The sequence below is a fragment of the Hyaena hyaena genome, unplaced genomic scaffold (assembly GCF_003009895.1).
Source record: "Hyaena hyaena isolate Hyena2069 unplaced genomic scaffold, ASM300989v1 scaffold_105, whole genome shotgun sequence".
Lineage (NCBI taxonomy): Eukaryota > Metazoa > Chordata > Mammalia > Carnivora > Hyaenidae > Hyaena > Hyaena hyaena.
This window is the reverse complement of record NW_024080737.1, coordinates 1,672,256-1,694,157: the sequence shown is the minus strand read 5'-3', so window position 1 is coordinate 1,694,157 and position 21,902 is coordinate 1,672,256. Positions and strand designations below refer to the sequence as shown.

The window sequence follows — 21,902 nt, the reverse complement described above, 5'->3', positions numbered from 1 at the left end:
GGAATACTACATGGCAGTGAGAAAGAATGAAATCTGGCCATGTGTAGCAACATGGATGGACCTTGAGGGTGTTATGCTGAGTGAAATAAGTCAGGCAGAGAAGGACAAATATCATATGTTTGCACATATAGGAGGATTGGGAGGAACTTAACGGAGGACCATGGGGGAGAAGAAGGGGAGAAATGGTGGGGGAAAGGGAGAGAGGCAAACCATAAGAGACTCTTGAATGCTGAGAAACAAACTGAGGACTGATGGATGTGGGGGGGAAGGGGGAGATGGGCATGGAGGAGGGCACTTGTGGGGTGAGCACTGGGTGTTATATGGAAACCAACTTGACAATAAACTATCTGTACAAAAAAAAAAACAAAACCAAAAACCAAAAACCAAAAAACATAAAACAAACCAGGAAGAGCAATCTGCTTCTGATGAAACATATCCTTATTATTTGTGCTACGGATATTGTCACATTATTAATATTAGTACAACAAGAAACTAGTCCATGAAGAATCTGGAAAACAGTCATAGACCAAAGTTCCAAGGATTCTGTGAACTATTACTTAAGAGTTATGTATCCAAAATTTGTTTCAAATGTTAAATTTACATTCAGAATAACTTTTGCAAGAAATCTATTCACACTTAGTAACTTTGAAAATTTAATTAGTATTCCATTATATTCAATTAATCTAGGAAGGGAGAGGGTCACTGCTAGGTCTGAACAGTAGTTTCCATCATCCAAAGGAGAGCTAACACTGAAATAGAGCAGGTTACCTTTGGGACAGGAGACTCACATAGCCACAAATATGTTTTGATTTTTTCAAAAAGTGAGTCAGCATTTACAAATCAAGAGAATTCACTTAGAAAATCTGGGTTTATGACTTCTTTTAAAAACCTATAACCCTTGGCAAGTTGGGGCCTGCCTTAAGAGGCTTCTTCTGGAAGAAAACTAGTCTCGGAGAGGTAGAAACCTGGGTGAGCTGAGATTCCAAGCTTTCAGCTATCAGTTTGGAATCTCTCAAGGGCACCATTGTCCCAAAAGAACTTCACTTACAAAACAGAAATTCAAAGATGAAGTTATTAAGAATTTCCAGACAACATTTACAGAGCATTAAACCCAAGAAGTATGAGGCCCTTCTGAGTGTGGGGCCCTGTGATACTGCACTTATCATATACTCATGTAGCTGGCCCTGCCTATTGTTCACAGTGCTCTTGAAAAGGCTGTACCATATCTCCTGTTCACTGAAGTAGGGGCCATTAAGTCTCATTTGATGCTTAATTTACACAGACGGTTAATGAGTTTATTCAAAGTATGGTTCCCCACTGGTTCTTAGTTAATATACACACAAACACATATATATATATATATATACATAAACACACACACACACATATATATCTATATATATATACATACATACATACATATGATACTCAGGTCTTATAATAACAGAACTACCTTAACAAAACCTTAAATTATATTTGGGGGTTGCCTGGCTGGCTCACTCAGAAAAGCACATGACTCTTGATCTTGAGATTGTGAGTTCAAGAGGTTACTTGAAAACAAAATCTTAAAAAAATTATGTTTAGGACATACTGTTTCAGAAATTATGGAGGTAGATTACATTTTAAAAATATTTCCCTTCATTCAAAATATCTAGAGTTGAAAATATTTGCAATTAAAGGAGATAGGCTTTAGCTGTTGGGAAAATGTTAATTATATAAAACATCTCCTTATCAGTTGATATTAGATATTTGAAGTGTTAGAATATTTAACCCTGCTAATTATTAATTATAAATTTGTGCTGTTTTTAAAAAAAGTGTATTTTACAAGAAAAAATTCCATACATGTCTGTAGAGTATGCTTATATGATTTATTTCAGTGATTTATTCTGGAAAATATCTAAACCATTCTACCGATGTAGCTAAACCCAAGGCACAGTGACCATGAGGAAAGCTACTTGAGTTATAAATACTGTACAGTGTTCTTAGAGGGAAATAACCAACATCTATAGTTTCAAACCCATTAAATAATAATGAACATCATAATGACAGACCTTCATTTTTAGTTCCTCTTGTTCTTTCTTATATTTTTGGATTATTTCTTGATGTTTTTCCTTTTCAATATCAAGTTCCAGTTTAGCTTCTTCCTTAAAAAGCAGAGCTTGCTCCTCAAACTCAACTAAATGTCGGGCTCTTTCCTTGGTAAGTTCAGCTTCAATCTAGAAAATAGTATTTGCCACACATATAAAGTCATTTGACCTCAAGATAAGGAAATCAAGCTTATTTTCAGACTTTAATTTAAAAAATTAATTCTAATATTTATTGTTTCATTAATTGAATTTTTTAATTCTAATATTTAAAAAGAACCTGACTCAGAACTTAGCCCAGAAAAAAACGACCTTGGGTCAAATATTTTAAGATCTCTTAAGACCTTCTAAGACTAAAAATGAGTAGAGAAGTTAAGACAATATATTCTGACAGTTTTCAGAAATACTAAAATCTTAGTCTTCTGTACATTTGTATTATAAACCCAGTCCTTGCCAGAAACCCTATACGAAAAAAAAAGATTAAAAAATTTTTTTTAATGTTTTATTTATTTCCGAGAGAGAGAGAGAGAGAGAGAGAGAGAGAGAGAGAGAGAGAGAGCGTGAGTAGGGGAGGGTCAGAGAGAGAGGGAGATACAGAATCTGAAACAGGCTCCTGGCTCTGAGCTAGCTGTCAGCACAGAGCCTGACGCGGGGCTTGAACCCATGAACTGTGAGATCATGACCTGAGCCAAAGTCGACCTGAGCCAAAGTCGGACACTTAACCAACTGAGCCACCAAGGTGCCTCCAAAAAAATAAAAAGATTCTGAGGCCTTTAGACTAAGGTCTAGTGAAAGCTCAGAGGAGATATAAAACACAAATGTTGAGTTTTTAAATAGTCTTTTCTTGATGAGACCCCAGAAAGTAATGGAGTCACAGATTATCATTTTAATGTGGTTGAGGCCAGAAGGATGATTAAGGAAAATACAGTCAAGTCAATGATGCCTGTATCCATGTTGGACTCAGATAGAACCACAGCACTGGAAGGGACCATAGAAATCCCCTGGTTCCATTTCTCAAGCTTCCATGAATTGTGGAAAGAATAAGCAAGGGCTTTGGATTCAGATGGAACTGAGTTTAAATCTTGGCTCTAAACCCTTGGCTCCACCACTTTCTAACTGTATAATCTTAAATTGTGACTGTAACCTCTCCTGGTGGAGTTATAACTAGTTCCCTTCGGAATCATTATGAAGATTAAATGGGACAAGACATGTGTAAGGCTCTAGCATGAGCTGGGATTCAATAGTCAGTGAAGATTACTTCTGTGCTGTGACCCTTCAATCTCTATCACAGAATCTGCACCGAACCATTGTCTACTCTGTGTCTCAACACCACTAGAAACCATAACTCATTTCTTCCCAGCAAGCATTTCCATTTTCAGACAGCGTTAAGCATTAGGCAGTTTTTCCTTTAGTTCAGCCAACATCTCTCTCCCCGTGGTTTTAAACCATTGGTTTTGGCTCTGCCTACTGGAGGAAGAGAGAGAACAAATCTATGAGTACTGGAGTCATTCAGGCCTGGTCGCTCATCTAGTGAGATTAGAGAATCCCAGCGACAGGCTGGCTCTAGATTTACATTGTGCCATGATGATAAATTCTTAGTAGGAGTAAATGCCAGATAACTTGGGAGAAATACTGTCAAATCTGACTTACTGTGACTCTGTGATTCAGACCACTATATGAGGAGGAAAGGTCAACATGAATTTCTCTGTGAAACACTGAAACCAGAGTACTTGGAAACAGAAAATTTCTAAGAACATTTACAGAAAGTCCTTTAAATTAAATAAAATGCAGACAGAAGACTAGTTCCAGTGTGGGGTCAGTTGAGTTTATTGCACTGGTTATAGGATTGAGTATTTCCTCTAAGGCAAAACAGGTATGTTATACTCCATACAAGGAGTTATTCTGGTTCCCTCAAAATAACTTTTTGGGTTGTTTGGGGAAAAGGATGCTAAGGATCATTTAGGAACATGATAGAATTGCTCGTTTGTATTGTGCTCACACTTCTAAAGACAAGGAAAGTCTCAGGGGCTCTCGGAAAAAAAGAACAGATGTTTTTCTGGATTCCAGGTGCTTATATGTACCTGCCTCCTGCTAGCCATTGAGATATACCAGAGGTGTCTCAAATAAACTGTCTGAAGCTTTAATAGAACCATCTCCCCACCTGTTTCTTCCCCAGTAGGGACACAGTAACCACAATCCATCTAGTTATTCAGGTGAGTAACTGGGGCATCATTTTTACCTCTGCTACCTAACTCGACACCAAGTCCAATTCACCTCCAAAAGATGCCTTGAATCCATCCATTTCTTTTCATGTCCACTGCTAGTGCTCTAGTTCTGGCTACCATCACCTCTTCACTGGCTTTCTTACTGCCACTCCTGCCTCTCTCCAATCTGTGATACACACAGCAGGGTATTCTTTACAAAATATAGGCTGGATTATTTTATTTCCTCTTAGTGGTTTCTCAATGCATTACTATAAAATCAAAATTCCTATACATGATCTCCTACTGGGCCACCACTAGCCCATGCAACACTTTTTTGTGAACTGACAAAGGATCCCTTCTTCAGATAAATACAGCCTCATGCCAAGCAGAGCACTTGGTGAGCAGAGCACTGGCTGGATTCCAGCTCTCTTCTCTCCTTTGGCCTGTACTACTTTGCTAGGCACAAGATGAACACTGTTTATGGCAACCCTGGACTTCTCCAACCCAACTTTCACTTTCCCCATTTGATCACAGCCCCATGCTCCAACCACACTGGAATAGATGAGTCAAGAACACATGAAAGGAGGATATCAAGTGCAAAACACTTGAAAAACCTGCAAGGTGTAACTTTAAGAATTAATAACCCACAAGATACCTTGATACTATTAAAAACCAATTAAATAAACATGTTTTGAGAAGCTCAAGAAAAATGTGTCCGAAGGTACTAAAATAGCAAGTGTTCAAAAAATTCCTTGTGTGGCTAATTGGTAGAGTCAAATAGTTATTTTAGGACAAAAAGACATCTCTCAAAATAAGGGCTGACTGCTCAAATTAAGAGAACAAGAAGGTATGCAGACTAGGTGGGACAGGACAAAATTTAAATTAGATAACAGAAAGACTTTAGAAAGACTTTAAAAAATATTTAAGTTAATTATGGGGAAGATGTCATTTAGGAAACCAGTAGAGTCCCTTGATGAGGATGGAACACAAAGTGTTCAGGGAAGAAAAGAAGGTAGCTGGTAGATTGAATTAGTAGAATGTTCTCAGTCAGGTGGCAGGGAGATCTTCTTGGCCCTGAATTATTCCTTGGAATGAACACTTAGGGAGGGAGAGAGAAAGAGAGAGAAAGGAGAGTAAGAAAGAGCATGAAGATAGAAGAGAAAAGTGATTTTTCTATTGCTGATTTGAGTTTTAGTTTGCACAACCAGAGCAAGAGAAGCACAGTGACGAACCTCAGGAGGGATTTCTAAACATGTAAGGAAGCTGCATGGCCATCTGAAAGTGCTGACACTAGCACAGAGAGATGATACTACTGGTCCCTTCATAATCTGAACAGTCTGAACAAAATCAGAAGCCCTCAAACACAATGATTTTCTTAAACCAGTATATTATTTGTCATTGAGAAGATGAATTCATGCCAAATTATCATGTTTATGTTTTTTAATGTTGAAACATTTTTAAATATCTTAGATGAAAATGAATAAATAAAAAGATGAAAGAACTCATGCTTATACAAAATAAGTAAATTTGATGATGGTGCTTATATAAAATATACACTACTTTATAAAATAATAAATAGGAATTTTAATAATCATGTGGAAATTCTGATTTCTAAAACAAAAGCATGAATAACATATGAGCTCAATAGTTACACAAAGTAAAATAAATTGCCATCTGTGTACACCTTCCAGGTTTTAATTTTTATGCTTTTTTTTTTAAATCCATATCTCCTGTTAGCTCAAACTCTATCTCCCTGGTGAAGGCTTCCTGATGATTCCAGGGCTTCCTGATGATTCCATTCAGAGTATGTTTTTTAATTCCTTTTGTATTTGTGTTGAAATGTATTATTAGTATTTTATAACACCTGTGTCTAATTCTAATGTGCAAAATACCATCATTTCACTATTTTCCAAGTGAGTTATTTGTGGTTGATTCTGAGATAATTTTCTGTCAATGGAGCCAAACAGTATATTGTAACATAATCACTCATTACTGACAATCCCTATAAAAGCAAGGGAATTTCAGATGCCAAAGTGGAAATTAAGTCATTTGTTTATATTTGATGTATCCACATAATTTTTAAAAATATATCTCCTAAAAATAAATTTTACTATTTTCTAAGAGTTAAAACAAATGCTGGTTGAAAACTAATAATTCAAAGTATTTATGAATAAATATAAATTTTAAAGGTACATGATTACTCAAATACCCAGACTTTGCAATAAAAAAACAATGCTAAGGAATCAGAATATATATTGAAGTCCTGTGTAAACTCAGGATGAAAGGAGGGAATATTCTCTTAGCACCAATACAAGGTAGGGGTGGCTACCTATATTAGTTCATTTAATTCTTACAACATATAATAATAATAACATAATAATTATTTTTTTTAATATTTTTATTTATTTCTAAGAGAGAGAGAGACAGTGTGAGCAGGGGAGGGTCAGAGAGAGAGGGAGTCACAGACTCTGAAACAGGCTCCAGGCTCTGAGCTGGCAAGTCAGCACAGAGCCCGACGCGGGGCTCGAACCCACGAACCGCGAGATCATGACCTAAGCGAAAGTCGGACGCTTAACCGACTAAGCCACCCAGGCGCCCCTATAACATAATAATTATTATTCCCACCAACTAGATTACAAAATAGGCTCAAAGAGGTTAAGTACCATCACCAAGATCATAGAGCTACTACAAAGGTGGAGAGTTATGCACACTTAGTTATTTCTGGTAGACTCCATGGTTCAGCATGATTTGTTTTTTTCACGTAACCTGTCTCCCCACACATCTACATAGCATAGTGATTAAGGGATTTATTTAGTGTCAAAATATTTGGTGATCTTTCCAGATAACTTTCTGTTAATAAATTCTAATTTAATTCCACTCTGGTCAGAAAAAATACTTTGTATATTATGAATCCTTTTAAATTTATTGAGAGTTATTTATGCTTCATTAAATGCCCCATGTGCACTTGAGAAGAATATGTATTCTGCTGTTAAGTGATGAATTTTATAAATATCAATTAGGTTATGTTTATTAAAAGTGTTGTTCAATATATCTCTTAAAAATAAATAATTATAAAAGTTATACTATTTTCCCTACTATATATCTTTACTAATTTCCCAGATATTTTTATATCAATTATTATTTATTATTGAATCTCTTATCTAATTGTGGATTTGTCTATTTCTCCTTGCTGTTCTATAAAATTTTGCCTAATTTTAAAATTAATTTTAAGTTAAATTTTAAGTTAAAATTAATTTTAAAATTATAAGGTGAATAAATATCTAGGATTATTATGTCCTCTTAGTGAACTGATGATCTCTTTAATATTAGGAAATGAACTTCATAATCCCTGCTAATATTCTAAATATGCTAATATCGTTGCTTTCAAATTTACTTTATAAATATGATACATATATTTACATACATATACATAAATATAAACATAGTTTCTCTAGCTTTCTTTTGATTTGTGTTAGCATATACTTTATTTGTTATGCATCCTTTATTTTAACCTACTTGTTACAATATTTCTTTATATTAAAGCATATTTTGTTGTAGGGAATGTAGAGTATTGCATTTTTATCAAATGTGACAGTCCTGTCATTTAATGGGGATAGTTAGGCCAGGACTCTGCCAACTATGACCCACAGACTAAATTCAGCCATGCTCATTTATTTGCATATTGTCTATAGCCGCTTTTAAGCCACAATGAGCCGAGTTGAATGGTTGCAACAGTCTATGCTCCACAAAGCAAAGATATTTATTAACCATCCTTTTTAGAAAAAGTTTGCTGAACCTCAATTTAGATGATTTACATTTCACTTGATTATTGATATGATTAGCTTTAAATCTATCTTGTTAAATGTTTTCTATCTGGACCATCTCATCTTTTTTCCTTTTTTTTTTTTCATCTTCTGAATTAAGGTATTTTTTTTAAAATTCAGTTTTATTTCCTTTGCTGGCTTGTTAGCTATAATTCTTTTTTCTACTTCTGTGGTTGCCTTAGAATTTATAGAATATATCTTTAACTTAAGGTAGTCTATCTTCTAGTGATTTATCACATCATGTATTGAATAAGAATCTCACAATAGTATACTTCCATTTTTCCCTTCTTAGACACTGTGCTATTTTTGTAATATATGTTGCTTCTACATGTTGTATTTCTCATATAAGGTTGTTAATATTTTTGTTTCAAAGTTAATTATATTTTAAAGAAATTCATATAGTTAAAAGACTCATGACTCATATATTTATCCAGATTAGAAGGTCTAATCTGCCATTTATACCATTTCTGATGTACTACATTGCTTTGTATGGATCCATATTTCCATGTGGTATAATTTTTCTTCCATCTAAAGGGCTTCTTTTAACATTTCTCATATTGTGAGTGTGCCAGTGATATATTTGCTCAGCTTTTTCATTTCTGAGTGTCTTTATTTCATCCTCATATTTGAAAGATATTTTCACTTCATATGGAATTCTAGATTGGCAGCTTGCACCCCTAGTCCCCTCATTCTTTCAGTACTTTCAGTCCCACCTTCTTCTTGCTTTTATTGTCTTTGATGAAAAAATCTGCTCTCACCCTTAGTTTTATTCCTCTATATAATATGTCTATTATTCTCTGGTTGTTTTTAAGATTTTCTTTTTATCACTAGTTTTGAGCAGTTAGATTAAAATGTTCTTTGTGCTTGAGGTTTGTTGAGCTTCTTGAATGTGTAGGTTTATAGTTTTCATTAAATCATAAATTTTTTCAGCCATTATTTCTTCAAATATTTTTCCTGTCCTTTCTTCTCTTTCTTGTACTTTGGAGATTCCAACTATGCATATATTCCACTTAAATTTGCCTCATAGTGCACTGAGTCTTCTATTTTTGTTTCATCTAGATAATTTCAATTGCTGTGTCTTCAAGTTCACTAAATTTTTCTTCTGGAAGGTCTAATCTTCTATTAATCCCATCTAGTGTGCTTTTCATCTTAGATATTGTTCTTTTAATTTCTAGAAGTTCACTTTAGATCTTTTTTTTTTATGTCTTCCATATCTCTACTTAACATGGTCAATTTTTCCTCTAGATTTTGGACAAATGGAATACAGTCATCATAACTGTTTTAATGTCCTTGTCTGCTAATTCTAATACCTGTGCCTTTCAAGTCAGTTTTTATTAATTGATTTTTCTCTCATTATGAGTTACTCTCATTATGAGTTTTCCCATTTGTTTTGTTTTGTTTTGAATGGCAATTTTTGACTGAGTGCCAGGTATTGTAAATTTTACCTCATTAGATGCTGGATATTTCTGTATTCCTATGAATGCTGAACTCTGTTGTGGGATGCAATTAAGTTTCTTGGAATCACCTTGAGTTTTTTAGTTCTTTGAAAATTTGTGAGGCAGGATCAGCATTTAGTCTATAGCTAATTTTTCCTTACTGCTGATGCAAAACTCTTCTGAGAACTTTACCCAGTGCCCTATAAATTATAAATTTTCCAGTCTGGTCATGTGTGACTGTTTGCTACTTCTCTTTAGTCTTTCCATGGGTCTTTTTCTGTTTTTGAATAGTTTCCCCACTCATATGCACTGACCATACGTATACTTAATGGGAACTCTTTGTAGATCTCCAGCATTCTTACTGTGTGCAGCTCTCTCCTGAAAACGTTATCCCTGGTGAATTCCAGCTACCTTGATCTCTCTGGTCTCCTCAACTCAAAGAATCTGCCAAACTACCTAGATTCACACTTCCTGTACTGTGGCCTTAAATTCCTTTTAAGGAATTATAAGTCTGGTCAATCACAGAACTCACCTCATTTGTCTCTCATCTGTAAGAATCACTGCCCTTCATTGTTTGATATCTAGTGTCTTGAAACCATTGTTTTTTACCTTTTCTCTAATGGTTTACTTGTTTAGGACGGAGGGTAAATCTAGGTCCTATTAGGGCATCTAAGTCAAATGCATAGGTTTTGGATTTTGTATTTAGCTCTCATCACTGCCCCTACCTGCCCCCAGATCTGTATCAACTGTCATTTCCTGACTATATAAACTTGGCAATTTACATAAATTCTCTGAGCCTTATTTTTTTTCCATGTGCAAATGGGAATAGTAACTTTATAATAATTAAAATTACATTTATGGAAAGCATTGAGCACAAGGCCTAGCATATAGTAAACACTCTAATTAATGGAGACTGTTTTTATTATCTTGATTAAAAGGTTTAAATCATATGATAATTGCAGGCTATTCCAGATCCACAATTTTATGATTTCATTAATTAAGTTTTTAAAATTACATGATGTAATTTTAAAAATTAAAGTGTGCTCTCAATATTGTTTTTAGTCATACGTTTATTATGCATAAACAAAAATTGATATTTTTATGACAAGTTGATCCTTATACATTGTGTTATTTTATAAGCTATCCTTTTAAATTTCATTAATAGTATGCTAAAACACATTAGGAATTATTCAGCCACTTGGCTCTTCTATTTTGAAGAAGAACTTGATATTTTTTTGTTTGCCTCCCTTTTGTGCTGGAATTGACTACTTCTTGAGGTAAATTACCCCCCTCCCCTGGGTTTTCACTATTAATCCAGTTGCTCAGCCAGGACTTAAGGTTCTCTTGGTTTGTTTGTTTGTTTTAACTATTGGGTTATATCAAGTTCTTCTTCAAAATAGAAGAGTCCTTCAAAAAAGGCTGAAACATTCCTAATGTGTTTTAGTGTACTATTAGTGAAATTTAAAAGGATAGCTTATAAAATAACAAAATGTACAGGGATGAACTTGTCATAAAATATTGGGTTCTAAATACTTTATGTACTATTTAAAGTGAGGTCAATAGTAATACAATTCTAAAATGTTCCTAAATGTGATGATATCTTAGTAAGAATCTAAGAAAATATTTGGTTGTAATTTGTTTATTGCACTACAAAGTAATAGTCAACACATGACTATCACTTAATGCCAGCACTCTGGCTATAGGAAATTTCTTAATTACCAAAGTTTTAACTAAGAAGTAGCAACACTGTGCATTTGGAACCAATTTTAAGTGTTCAGCATACACATTAATTTGTTTTCTTCACATCAAAGGAATACTTGAAATAAACAAAAATCTATGGCAATTGGTAAATATACAGTTATTTTAAAATGTGCCATCTTTGTTGCATAGCAACCATTGATTCTATTATGTGCTTTTTACATACTCTAAAATAATTAAGCACAGGCACAAATTGCCATCTACTTTTTTTGAATGTTAAAAGCATTTAAGTTATGAAGTTTATTCTAATATGTGTATTATATATTTGTAAAGGGAACATTTCATTCCTACACAAAGGCACAGTGACCCAAGAAAGAGATGACAATGTCATAGTAGCAATTCTCCTTTCTCATGAGAGGACTTTTAGGGAACTTTTTATTCATAGTCTCAATAACTAACACAGCCAAGACATAATTATAATTCCTTGGCTTTACTGGTCTGGCTCTTGATTTACTGCTAAGCTGAATTATAAGATTTATTAACAAGAAGTCATGTCCTCTCAACAAAATGAAATGCCCATTTATATCATAAAAAATTATACATGCCAAAATACATCTATGATATAAATAATTTATTAGAATGATACCATGGTTTCAGTACTTAGAAAATCTTACATAGGTTTATTTGCATCATCAAATTAACAGCATAAAGTAAGATCCTTAACACTTTTATATGATCAGATGCTAACACTAACTTGGCCTACTTATGTTAGCACCTCATGGACAGGGTACAGTAAACAGCAGTATAAGAGTACATCATTAATGCAGAAACTTTTCCAGTGTATTGTATCTGAAAGTACTTCATGGATTGTGACCATGGAGATAAAGAACTTCTAAACAAATAAAGGCAGGAAAGTTTACTCTATCAGTCTAAGAGGAGCTCAGGCATTTGAGGGAAGGGGAGAATATGTGAATCTCTAATCACATTAATTCCATCAGTGAAATTTCTGCATTAAAAGATGAGACATTTACAGTATCACTTTCTACATACTGTTAAATTGCTCTCTAAAATGTTGCTGTAACTTCCACACCGTTAAAGAGTGAGTGTGAAAGATTATCTTACTAGACCTTACCACAATGCCAAAACCACTCTGTCAACTGGATGGATAAAAAGTAATCTCTCATTGTTTTAATTTGCACTCTTTGGATTGTTGGTTGATCATCTTTTTGTATTTTTAAATATGGGTTGGTAAGGATGGAGGAAGTGAATAAGAATAGACTAGCCAAGGGGCACCTGGGTGGCTCAGTCGGTTAAGCATCCAACTTTGGCTCAGGTCATGATCTCAGGGTTCCTGGTTTGGAGCCCTGCGTTGGGCTCTGTGCTGACAGCCAGCTCAGAGCCTGGAGCCTGCTTCGGGTTCTGTATTTCCCTCTCTCTCTGACCCTCCCCTGCTCATGCTGCCTCTCTCTCTCTATCTCTCTCTCGGAAATAAATAAAACATTAAAAAAAAAAAAAGAATAGACTAGCCAACTGAGTACCCCACGGCTAATAAAAATTAGAGAAATGTGGGCTTTAGAGAAGAAGGGGAAAAAAAGCCCATATTTCAAAATAAAACAAAATAAGAACGAGACACTTAGAGCAATGTTAATCCATATTCTCAAGTGTTAATTGCTGCCTCTATGGAACTCTTGTTCTAGCGATCATTTCTCTTACAGCCTGAGCATGCTATCCCTGAGAGACAAGGGAAGTGAGACTGATTTGTAGAGGGCTAGTAATGCCTGAGTATGGACAACTGAGTAAAGATTGGAAATGAAAGTGAAAAGTTTAGATCTGACCTGAGCCAGCAACAATATCTAATGTGTTTCAGCTTGGTGGATGGTACAGTGAAAAGTCCAGGTGATGTTAGTTTGAATGTGGCCACTGCTTATTGCTTGAGGTTACAAGTTATAGGGTCTGGTCAACAAGGAGAAGAATGTGATAAAACCAAACAGGTTGTCAGGACTTAATGCAAGCAATTTGAATTTCAGTAGCCAGTTCTTGTACTAGATGCAAATTTACAATCTTATTAAAAAATGAAGGATGAAGGCAAGTGCTAGGGACAGGTATCAGTTGGGCAAGAGAAAAAGTTGGAAAGGCTTCAGGACATTGTTCAGGATACGATCCAGGGATCAATCAAGAAGTATCAGAAGTTTATGACAGGGAGATCATGGTTGTAGTCTCAATGACTAGTACATGGCCTGAGAAGGTAGGGACCAACAATTTTTAGAATATTATTTGAATCCTTTAAAATTATTAAGCTAATACATATTTATTACTGAAACTCTGAAATATTTAGAGAAGTCCAAAGACAAAAATCAATGCATTTTTCAATCCTCTAGGAGAAAATATTTTCTTTATAAATAGTGAGCTAAATACTTATTCCTTTTACTTTGTCAAAAGTTCATAACTGAGGAATCTATCATTTTCTATTCTCTTGTATTATCTTCTTAAAAGCAGAGAAATTGTAGGAATGAATTAATATTCCCCTGCTTTTAAGGATGTGGTCAAATGCAGATTCTGTCAGTTTACAGAAAAAAGGTAAATATTTAAAAATAAAAATTACTAGGGGCTATCTTAATTTTACAAGATTTCAAATTCTGTTCTTACCTATTATTTCCTATTATGTTGTCTAATATTATGGAAAAGACACATATTATAAGCATATTTGGTCTAGGAAATTCTAGAAGAAATCAAGATGTGCATAGAAAGAAAGATATCTGGAATAGTCTCTTGGCAAACATAGAATTTTGAAAAAGCAAATAAGACACATGCTGATGAAAGTTACATTATCGTTACCTTCTCTCTCCAGTTATCATCATTCAGCAGCTTCTGTCTAAGGGTTTCCTTCAGTTGTTCGATGCTTTTCTGATGTGAAATCAGCATTAATTCCCTGAAAACCATAAACCCAACAAATGAATCAAGACTTAGCCTGACACTCTTCGTAAATTGCGGTTCCCGGTTCTGAGAATAGTATTTCACAACTTAGTCTGTTTATTCTCTTTAACAATATAAATACTACCACGAGATACTATTTTAACCTTTCATAGCAATTTATAAACACTACATATAAGGTAAATATTTTCTCAGTATTTTTCTCCTAATTTTTGCTTAGTAAGTTATTACTTTTGCATGAAATAGTAACAACATATGTGGAGTCATAAATATAATAAAACATTATACATCATGGTTCCAAAGTTTATGACTAAATTCTAACACTAGACAATATTTTGTTTCCTAAAAGAAAAAGGAAAATATGTTGGGATATGCCATAAAATCAACACGTTTGTAGTTCTTGCTATATTTATTTTTCTCTTACTTGTCTCAAGTACTGACAGGAACAAATCAAATTAGAGAGAGGGTAGTGTTTGAGATATGGTATAGTACAAAACATTTTAAAATTGAAAATAAAATAGGGGCGCCTGGGTGGCTTTGTCGGTTAAGCGTCCGACTTTTGCTTAGGTCATGATCTCGCGGTTCGTGGGTTTGAGCTCCGCGTCGGGCTCTGTGCTGACTGCCAGCTCAGAGCCTGGGGCCTGTTTCAGTCTGTGACTCCCTCTCTCTCTGACCCTCCCCTGCTCACGCTGTCTCTCTCTCTCTCTCTCTCCTAGAAATTAAAAATAGAAAAAAACATTTAAAATTGAAAAGAAAATAAAAAGAACATTTTAATATTTTAATGCATAAAAATGGATCTTTTTTAAAAAATGTATTTATTTTGAGTGAGAGAGTGTGAGTAGGGGAGGTGGCAGAGAGGAAGAGAGAGAGAATCCCAAGCACGCTCCCTACTGTCAGCACAGAGCCCGGTGCAGGGCTTGAACCCATGAACGGTGAGATCATGACCCAAGTGGAAACCAAGAGTTGTACACTTAACTGATTGAGCCACCCAGGCGCCCCCATATAAATGGATCTTAAGGCTTAGTTTGTAATCCTTTGGGTAGAAGTAAGTGCAAAAGATTCATAAGAGCATTCCTTCCTTCCTTCCTTCCTTCCTTCCTTCCTTCCTTCCTTCCTTCCTTCCTTCCTTCCTTCTTTCCTTCCTTCTCTCCCTCTCTCCTCCCTTCCTTCCTTTCTTTTTTAATGTTTATTTATTCTTGACAGAGAGACAGACCAGGAGTGGGGGAGGTGCAGAGACAGAGACACAGAACCTAAAGCAGGCTCTAGGCTCTGAGCTGGCAGTATATGGGGCTCAAATCCATGAACCATGAGACCATGACCTAAGCCAAAGTCAGATACTTAACGGACTCAGCCACCCAGGTGCCCCATAAGAGCATTTCACAGGGAGGGGCACTGTTATTAAGCCTTTGAATATCACAAGTAGTGGCAAAACTGCACTTGTTGATCAGGGTTCCTTCCCTCCTCTAAAATCTCCAACACCTTTTTCAGTTTCTCTGCAGGTGATTCTTCTCCATTGCTTATTCCTCTTTCTAATCTCTTTGTTTTCCATCACCACCCTGCTCCTTTTAGTTCTGACTCCTTTCTCAAAACTGTGACTTTCATTTATTACTACCTGTTGGACATCTCCACCCTAATGACCCATTAACACCAGATACATCCAAAAAAACAAATACACCATCACCTGCTCCAATCTTGCTTTTCCTTTTGACTTCTGAAAATCTTCAAGAGTCCAAATTTTTGGTTTGAAATCTCTGAGTTATCTCTGACTCTTGCTTCTCCATGTTCTGCTACATCCATTCAATACCAGATTCTATATTTTACTTCCTGAGTGCACCTCAAACTATTTCCTCTCTTCCTTTCCCATTACCAACTGCCTTGTTAAGGTTCTTAAGGTTCTTGACTTTATCTTTCACCTATAGTATTATTATAGACCCTCAGTCTATTTCTTGCTTTCTTTTCTAGTCTCACCCTTATATTATTTAATGCTTTTACCATAATAAAAATAGTGCCTACATTTCTAGGCTAGAAAACTTTAAGGACACAAGCATAAGAAGACATATTTGACTTGGTAACCAGGATTATGCATATCATTTAAGGGAAAGAGATTGGGAAAAAAAAAAAACCTCCCCAGACTTCTCTTTCCAGAAGTATGTTGGACTAGGTACCTCGACAACTTTCCTACTGAAAATAAGTAAACGTTTTTTGAGGGGAGGGGCACAAGTGAATGAAGGGGCAGAGAGAGAGGGTGAGAGAGAATCCCATTAGAGACAGAGGGAGAATCCCACGAGGGGCGGGAGGGGTGGAGAGAGAGATAAACAGAGACAGAGACAGAGAGAGAGAGAGAGAGAGAGAGAGAAGCAGGGTTCCCCAGAAGTGGGCGTCATGCTCACCCGAAGTGGGGCTTGTGTTCATCGAAAACAATGTTAGTTCTGAAGCAGGGCCCAAGCTCACCTGATGCAGGACTCGAACTCACAAACTGTGAGATCATGACCTGAGGGGGAGTCGGATGTTTAACTGACTGAGCCACCCAGGCGCCCAAGTAAACATTTTTTAACTTATAAAAAAAATCTTTAAATTCATCAATGAGCTGGACAAAATGTGGGAAGGATGCGGAGAACAAAACTCAAGTGAAAGAACGGAAGGATATGAGTGGAAACCTATTGAAATAGAAATAAGCTGTAGTTTAGTTAATTATTGACAATGAGTTAAATGTATTACACCAATGTTAATTTCTTAGGTTTTACAGATGTGTCATAGTTATAAAAAATGGGCCAAAGAGAAACATAAACTCTCTGTACTGTCACTGTAACTTTTCTGTAAATATAAAATTATTCCAAACTAAACCTTAAAAAAAATCAAGTAAAAGGAAGAACCCTCACCAATAAGATGAGCATTGAAACCAACTCTCACTTTGAAGGTACTTTCCAAATCTGATGAACTTCAGCTTTAAATATCACAGCCATGAAGGGCTCAAGAGAGAGAGTCTACTAGGAAACTCACCTGTATAAAGCTGCATCTCAAAGCGCTGCATGTGTAATGTATGTGTGAAATTCACACCTACTATGTGTAAAATTCAAATAACACCTTTTAAGGTAGAAAAGGAAAATTACTGGTTTTGAATTTGGGTGCTAGGCAAAGGGAAAAATATAAATCTCTCACAAGAATTTGTAAACACAAACTAACCCTAATGCAGGTTTGTATTGTGAATTCACACTGAGTGGTTCAAAGAGCTTCCTGTTGACAGCCAAGTTGCAGGGTACAAAATCAACGTACAGAAATCGGTTGCATTTTTATACACCAATGATGAAGCAACAGAAAGAGAAATCAAGAAACTGATCCCCTTCACAATTGCACAAAAAACCATAAAATACCTCGGAATAAACCTAACCAAGGATACAAGAGATCTGTATGATGAAAACTATAGAAAACTTATGAAGGAAATTGAAGAAGACACAAAGAAATGGAAAAACATTCCATGCTCATGGATAGGAAGAATAAATATAGTTAAGATGTCATTACTACCTAAAGCACTCTACACATTCAATGCAATTCCAATCAAAATTGCACCAGCATACTTCTCAAAACTAGAACAAACTATCCAAAAATTTGTATGGAACCACAAAAGACCCCGAATAGCCAAAGTAATACTGAAAAATAAAACCAAAACGGGAGGTATCACCATCCCAGACTTCAGCCTCTACTACAAAGCTGTCATCCTCAAGACAGTATGGTATTGGCACAAAAACAGACACATAGACCAATGGAACAGAATTGAGAACTCAGAAGTGGACCCAAAAGTATACAGCCAACTGATCTTTGACAAAGCAGGAAAGAATATCCAATGGAAAAAAGACAGCCTTTTTAACAGATGGTGTTGGGAGAACTGGACAGCAACATGCAGAAGAATGAAACTAGATCATTTTCTCACACCATGCACAAAAATCAACTCAAAATGGATAAAGGACCTGAACGTGAGACAGGAAACTATCAACACCCTAGAGGAGAAAGCAGGAAACAACCTCCTTGACCTCCACCGCAGCAACTTCTTACTTGACACATCCCCAAAAGCAAGGGAATCAAGAGCAAAAATAAACTGTTGGGACCTCATCAAGATTAAAAGCTTCTGCACAGCCAAGGAAACAACCCAGAAAATTAATAGGCAACCAACGGAATGGGAAAAGATAGTTGCAAATGACATATCAGATAAAGGGTTAATATCCAGAATCTATAAGGAACTCACCAAACTACACGCCCGAAAAACAAACAACCCAGTGAAGAAATGGGCAGAAGACATGAACAGACACTTCTCCAAAGAGGACATCCAGATGGCCAACAGACACATGAAACGATGCTCAGCATCCCTCCTCATCAGGGAAATACAAATCAAAACCACACTGAGATACCACCTCACGCCAGTCAGAGTGGCTAAAATGAGCAAATCAGAGAACTCTAGATGCTGGCGAGGATGTGGAGAAACGGGCACCCTCCTGCACTGTTGGTGGGAATGTAAACTGGTACAGCCCCTCTGGAAAACAGTGTGGAGGTTCCTCAGGAAACTAACAATAGAACTCCCTTATGACCCAGCAATAGCACTGCTAGGAATTTACCCAAGGGATACAGAAATGCTGAGGCATAGGAGCACATGTACCCCAATGTTCATAGCAGCACTCTCCACAATAGCTAAAACATGGAAAGAGCCTAAGTGTCCATCAACAGATGAATGGATCAAGAAGATGTGGTTTATCTATACCATGGAATACTACATGGCAATGAGAAACAATGAAATCTGGCCATGTGTAGCAACATGGATGGACCTTGAGGGTGTTATGCTGAGCGAAATAAGTCAGGCAGAGAAGGACAAATACCATATGTTTGCACGTATAGGAGGATTAGGAGGAACTTGACGGAGGACCAAGGGGGAGAAGAAGGGCGGAAATGGTGGGGGAAAGGGAGAGAGGCAAACCATGAGAGACTCTTGAATGCTGACAAAAACTGAGGACTGATGGATGTGGGGGGAGGGGGGGATGGGCATGAAGGAGGGCACTTTGGGGATGAGCACTGAGTGTTATGTAAAAACTAATTTGACAATAAACTATTTGTAAAAAAAAAAAAAAAAAAAAAGAGCTTCCTGTTGAAAAGATATTTTAAAGTGGTAATAGGTTAACTCCGTCTCCAGATGCCTGGTAGGAAAAACAGTGATATTTCTGGCAAAAAAATCTATCTTCAACCTGGGACTCAAAGATTTTCTACAGATAAAGAGTCAAAATCTATGAGATCATAATTTTTAAAAAAATCGCAAAACTATAAAAGAAAAAAAAAGCCAGTAAGAGAAAGAATAAGCAGACACAAGTGACAGCATAATCAAACTCATACTTTCTAAAGTATTGAATTTTCAGATACAGAATACAAAATCAGATGTTAAAAGAATAAAGGATTGATTTAAATGACTAATGAAATATGAAAAAGAGCCCAATCAAACTTGCAGAAATTAAATATATAATAATCAAAATGAAAAACAGTGGGTGGTCCTGTAGCAGATTATTCACAGCTAAAAAATGAAGTAATAAACTAAAAGGGAGATTTAAAGAAATTATATAGAGTGTAGTACAGGAAGTGGAAAATATAAAAGAGAAGTTGATATATGGTGGATAGAGTGAAAAGATCTAATATATATCTATTCATTATTTCAGAAAGAGAGAAAAGGGGGAAGAAGCAATAGTTGAGGCAATATTCCAGATTGATGAAAAACTCTAACTCACAAATCTAGGAAATTCAATGGATTCCAAGCAAGATAAATAAAAATAAATCTTCCATCTGGGCACCTGGTAGTACACTTGAAGAACATCAAAGGTAGAGATCTTAAAAGAAGCTAGAGAAAAAAAAACAATTATCTTCAAAGGAACCCAAACATATTGAAACCTTATTCTCCAACACAAACAAAGGAAGTCAGACAGCAAAATAATATGTTCAAAATCTTATAAGAAAAGAACCAGCAACTAAAGTTGGGTACCCAGCAAATCTATCTTTCAGAATGAGACTGAAATAAAATATGCTCAGACAAATAAAATCAGAGTGTTTACTACCAGCTAAAGGACCGTTAACTAAAGAACCTTCTAAAGAATATGCTTTGCAGGAAGAGATAAGATCTCAGGAGGAAGGTGAGGCATGCAAGAAGAAATGATGAGCAAAGAAACCTGCAAGCATGGTGCAGGGAGGACTTCTTGGGTGTGTGATACAGGGCCCAATTTCAGAAGGCGGTCCTGTGCTTCAGATTTAATGCTTTATGGTCATCATCAAAAAAATTCTTAATAATTTTATCTTTAAATTTGTGTTTTATGTGAGGTCTGATGGGACAACTGAGCATGTACCAAGGTCCTGGAACTTTGGCTCACATACAGTCCTACCTCCAGCCACCTCCTACCCCTCCTCCTCAGCCCTTGCCAGAAATCTGCTGCCTTCCTCTGGGTGTGGGCCCAGGTGCAGGCACTGGTATGCGGGGGTGGGGGGGTGGGGGGGGTGTTGGGCATATGCACCTCAGGGCATAGGGTTCCTGTGAAAGCCTGCATGGTTTTCTCCAGGTTTTCTCCATGCCCAAGGAAGCACAACATTCAATAGTCATCAAGAAAACACCATGTCAAGTTGAAAGAGAGACTGTGAAGGTGAGGACAAAGCTTCTTTGTAGCTTTTTGAACAAGAAGTCCCACATTTTCATTTTGTACTGGGTCCTGAAAATTATGTAGCCAGCCCTGCATGCAGGTAATTGTAAACAAATATCTGTATAAAATAATAGTTTTGAGTATGTGTAATTAGTGGTTGTAACAAAAGGATAGAATTAAAACACTAAGCTGTATACTGTATGTCAGGATTGCAACAATCAGAACTCAAGTTTAATTTTAGACTTTACCAAGTATCATGGTAAAATTTCAAGAGTAACCACTAAAACAATAGGAATAGAATATACCATTAGATGAAAAGCACAAAGGAAATAAACAAAACTCCAACAATACCCCTCCACCCAAAGGCCCCAAAGATAGAAACAGTGCAGAAAAAGAGGGAAAAAAATGAAAGTTTAAAGTAACAATCACAGTACTGGTAAATAAATTAAATTCTTAAGTTAAAAAAGAGAAACAGGCTTGATCAACAAACAAACCTGAGCCGTATGTTCTTTATAAGAGGCATTCCTAAAACACAAGGACATGGAAAGATTTCATTTTTATGCAGCAACCCATTATTATTATTTTGGAGAAGATGTAACAGGGAAATATTAAAAGAAAGGAAGTATGCGATTATATTGATATCAGACAAAGTAAACTTGAAGACAAAATCATTCTGGACTTATAATAATAACAACAGGTTAATTCACCATAAATGGTCTATTTATATGCACCTGTTAAAATAACCTCAAAATATATAAAGCAAAATTTATAGGACTGTAAGGAGAAATTGTCAAATCCATACTATAGTGGTAGATTTCAATACAGGTCCATCAGACTATAAGTCCGTCTCTGGGACCACCATACAAGGCCACGAAAATGTACACCACACAACTCCAGGCTGTTATGTGAGTATCTTTCCTGTAATGTGTGATGTAACAACCCAAGGTCAAGCAGAAAAAAAATTCAATAAAAATAGAGAATTTTAACAATGCAAATATGATTGGTTTGAGGTATATATATATATATATATATATAAACCTGTACCCAATTAGTAGAAAAACACACAATT

The 21,902-nt window shown here is 35.9% G+C and overlaps 1 protein-coding gene across 1 annotated transcript in view; it reads right to left on the bottom strand.

Annotated features, from left to right (window-relative positions):
• LEKR1 (leucine, glutamate and lysine rich 1) overlaps window positions 1-21,902 on the bottom strand; it is a 178,865-nt gene that overhangs the window by 15,103 nt on the left and 141,860 nt on the right. Inside the window, exons 10-11 of the mRNA XM_039236030.1 lie at window positions 14,082-14,175; window positions 2,052-2,216 (exon numbers count right to left, since the gene is read on the bottom strand). Of these exons, the coding sequence (XP_039091961.1) occupies window positions 2,052-2,216; window positions 14,082-14,175 (259 nt within the window). The remainder of the gene's footprint in view (window positions 1-2,051; window positions 2,217-14,081; window positions 14,176-21,902) is intronic.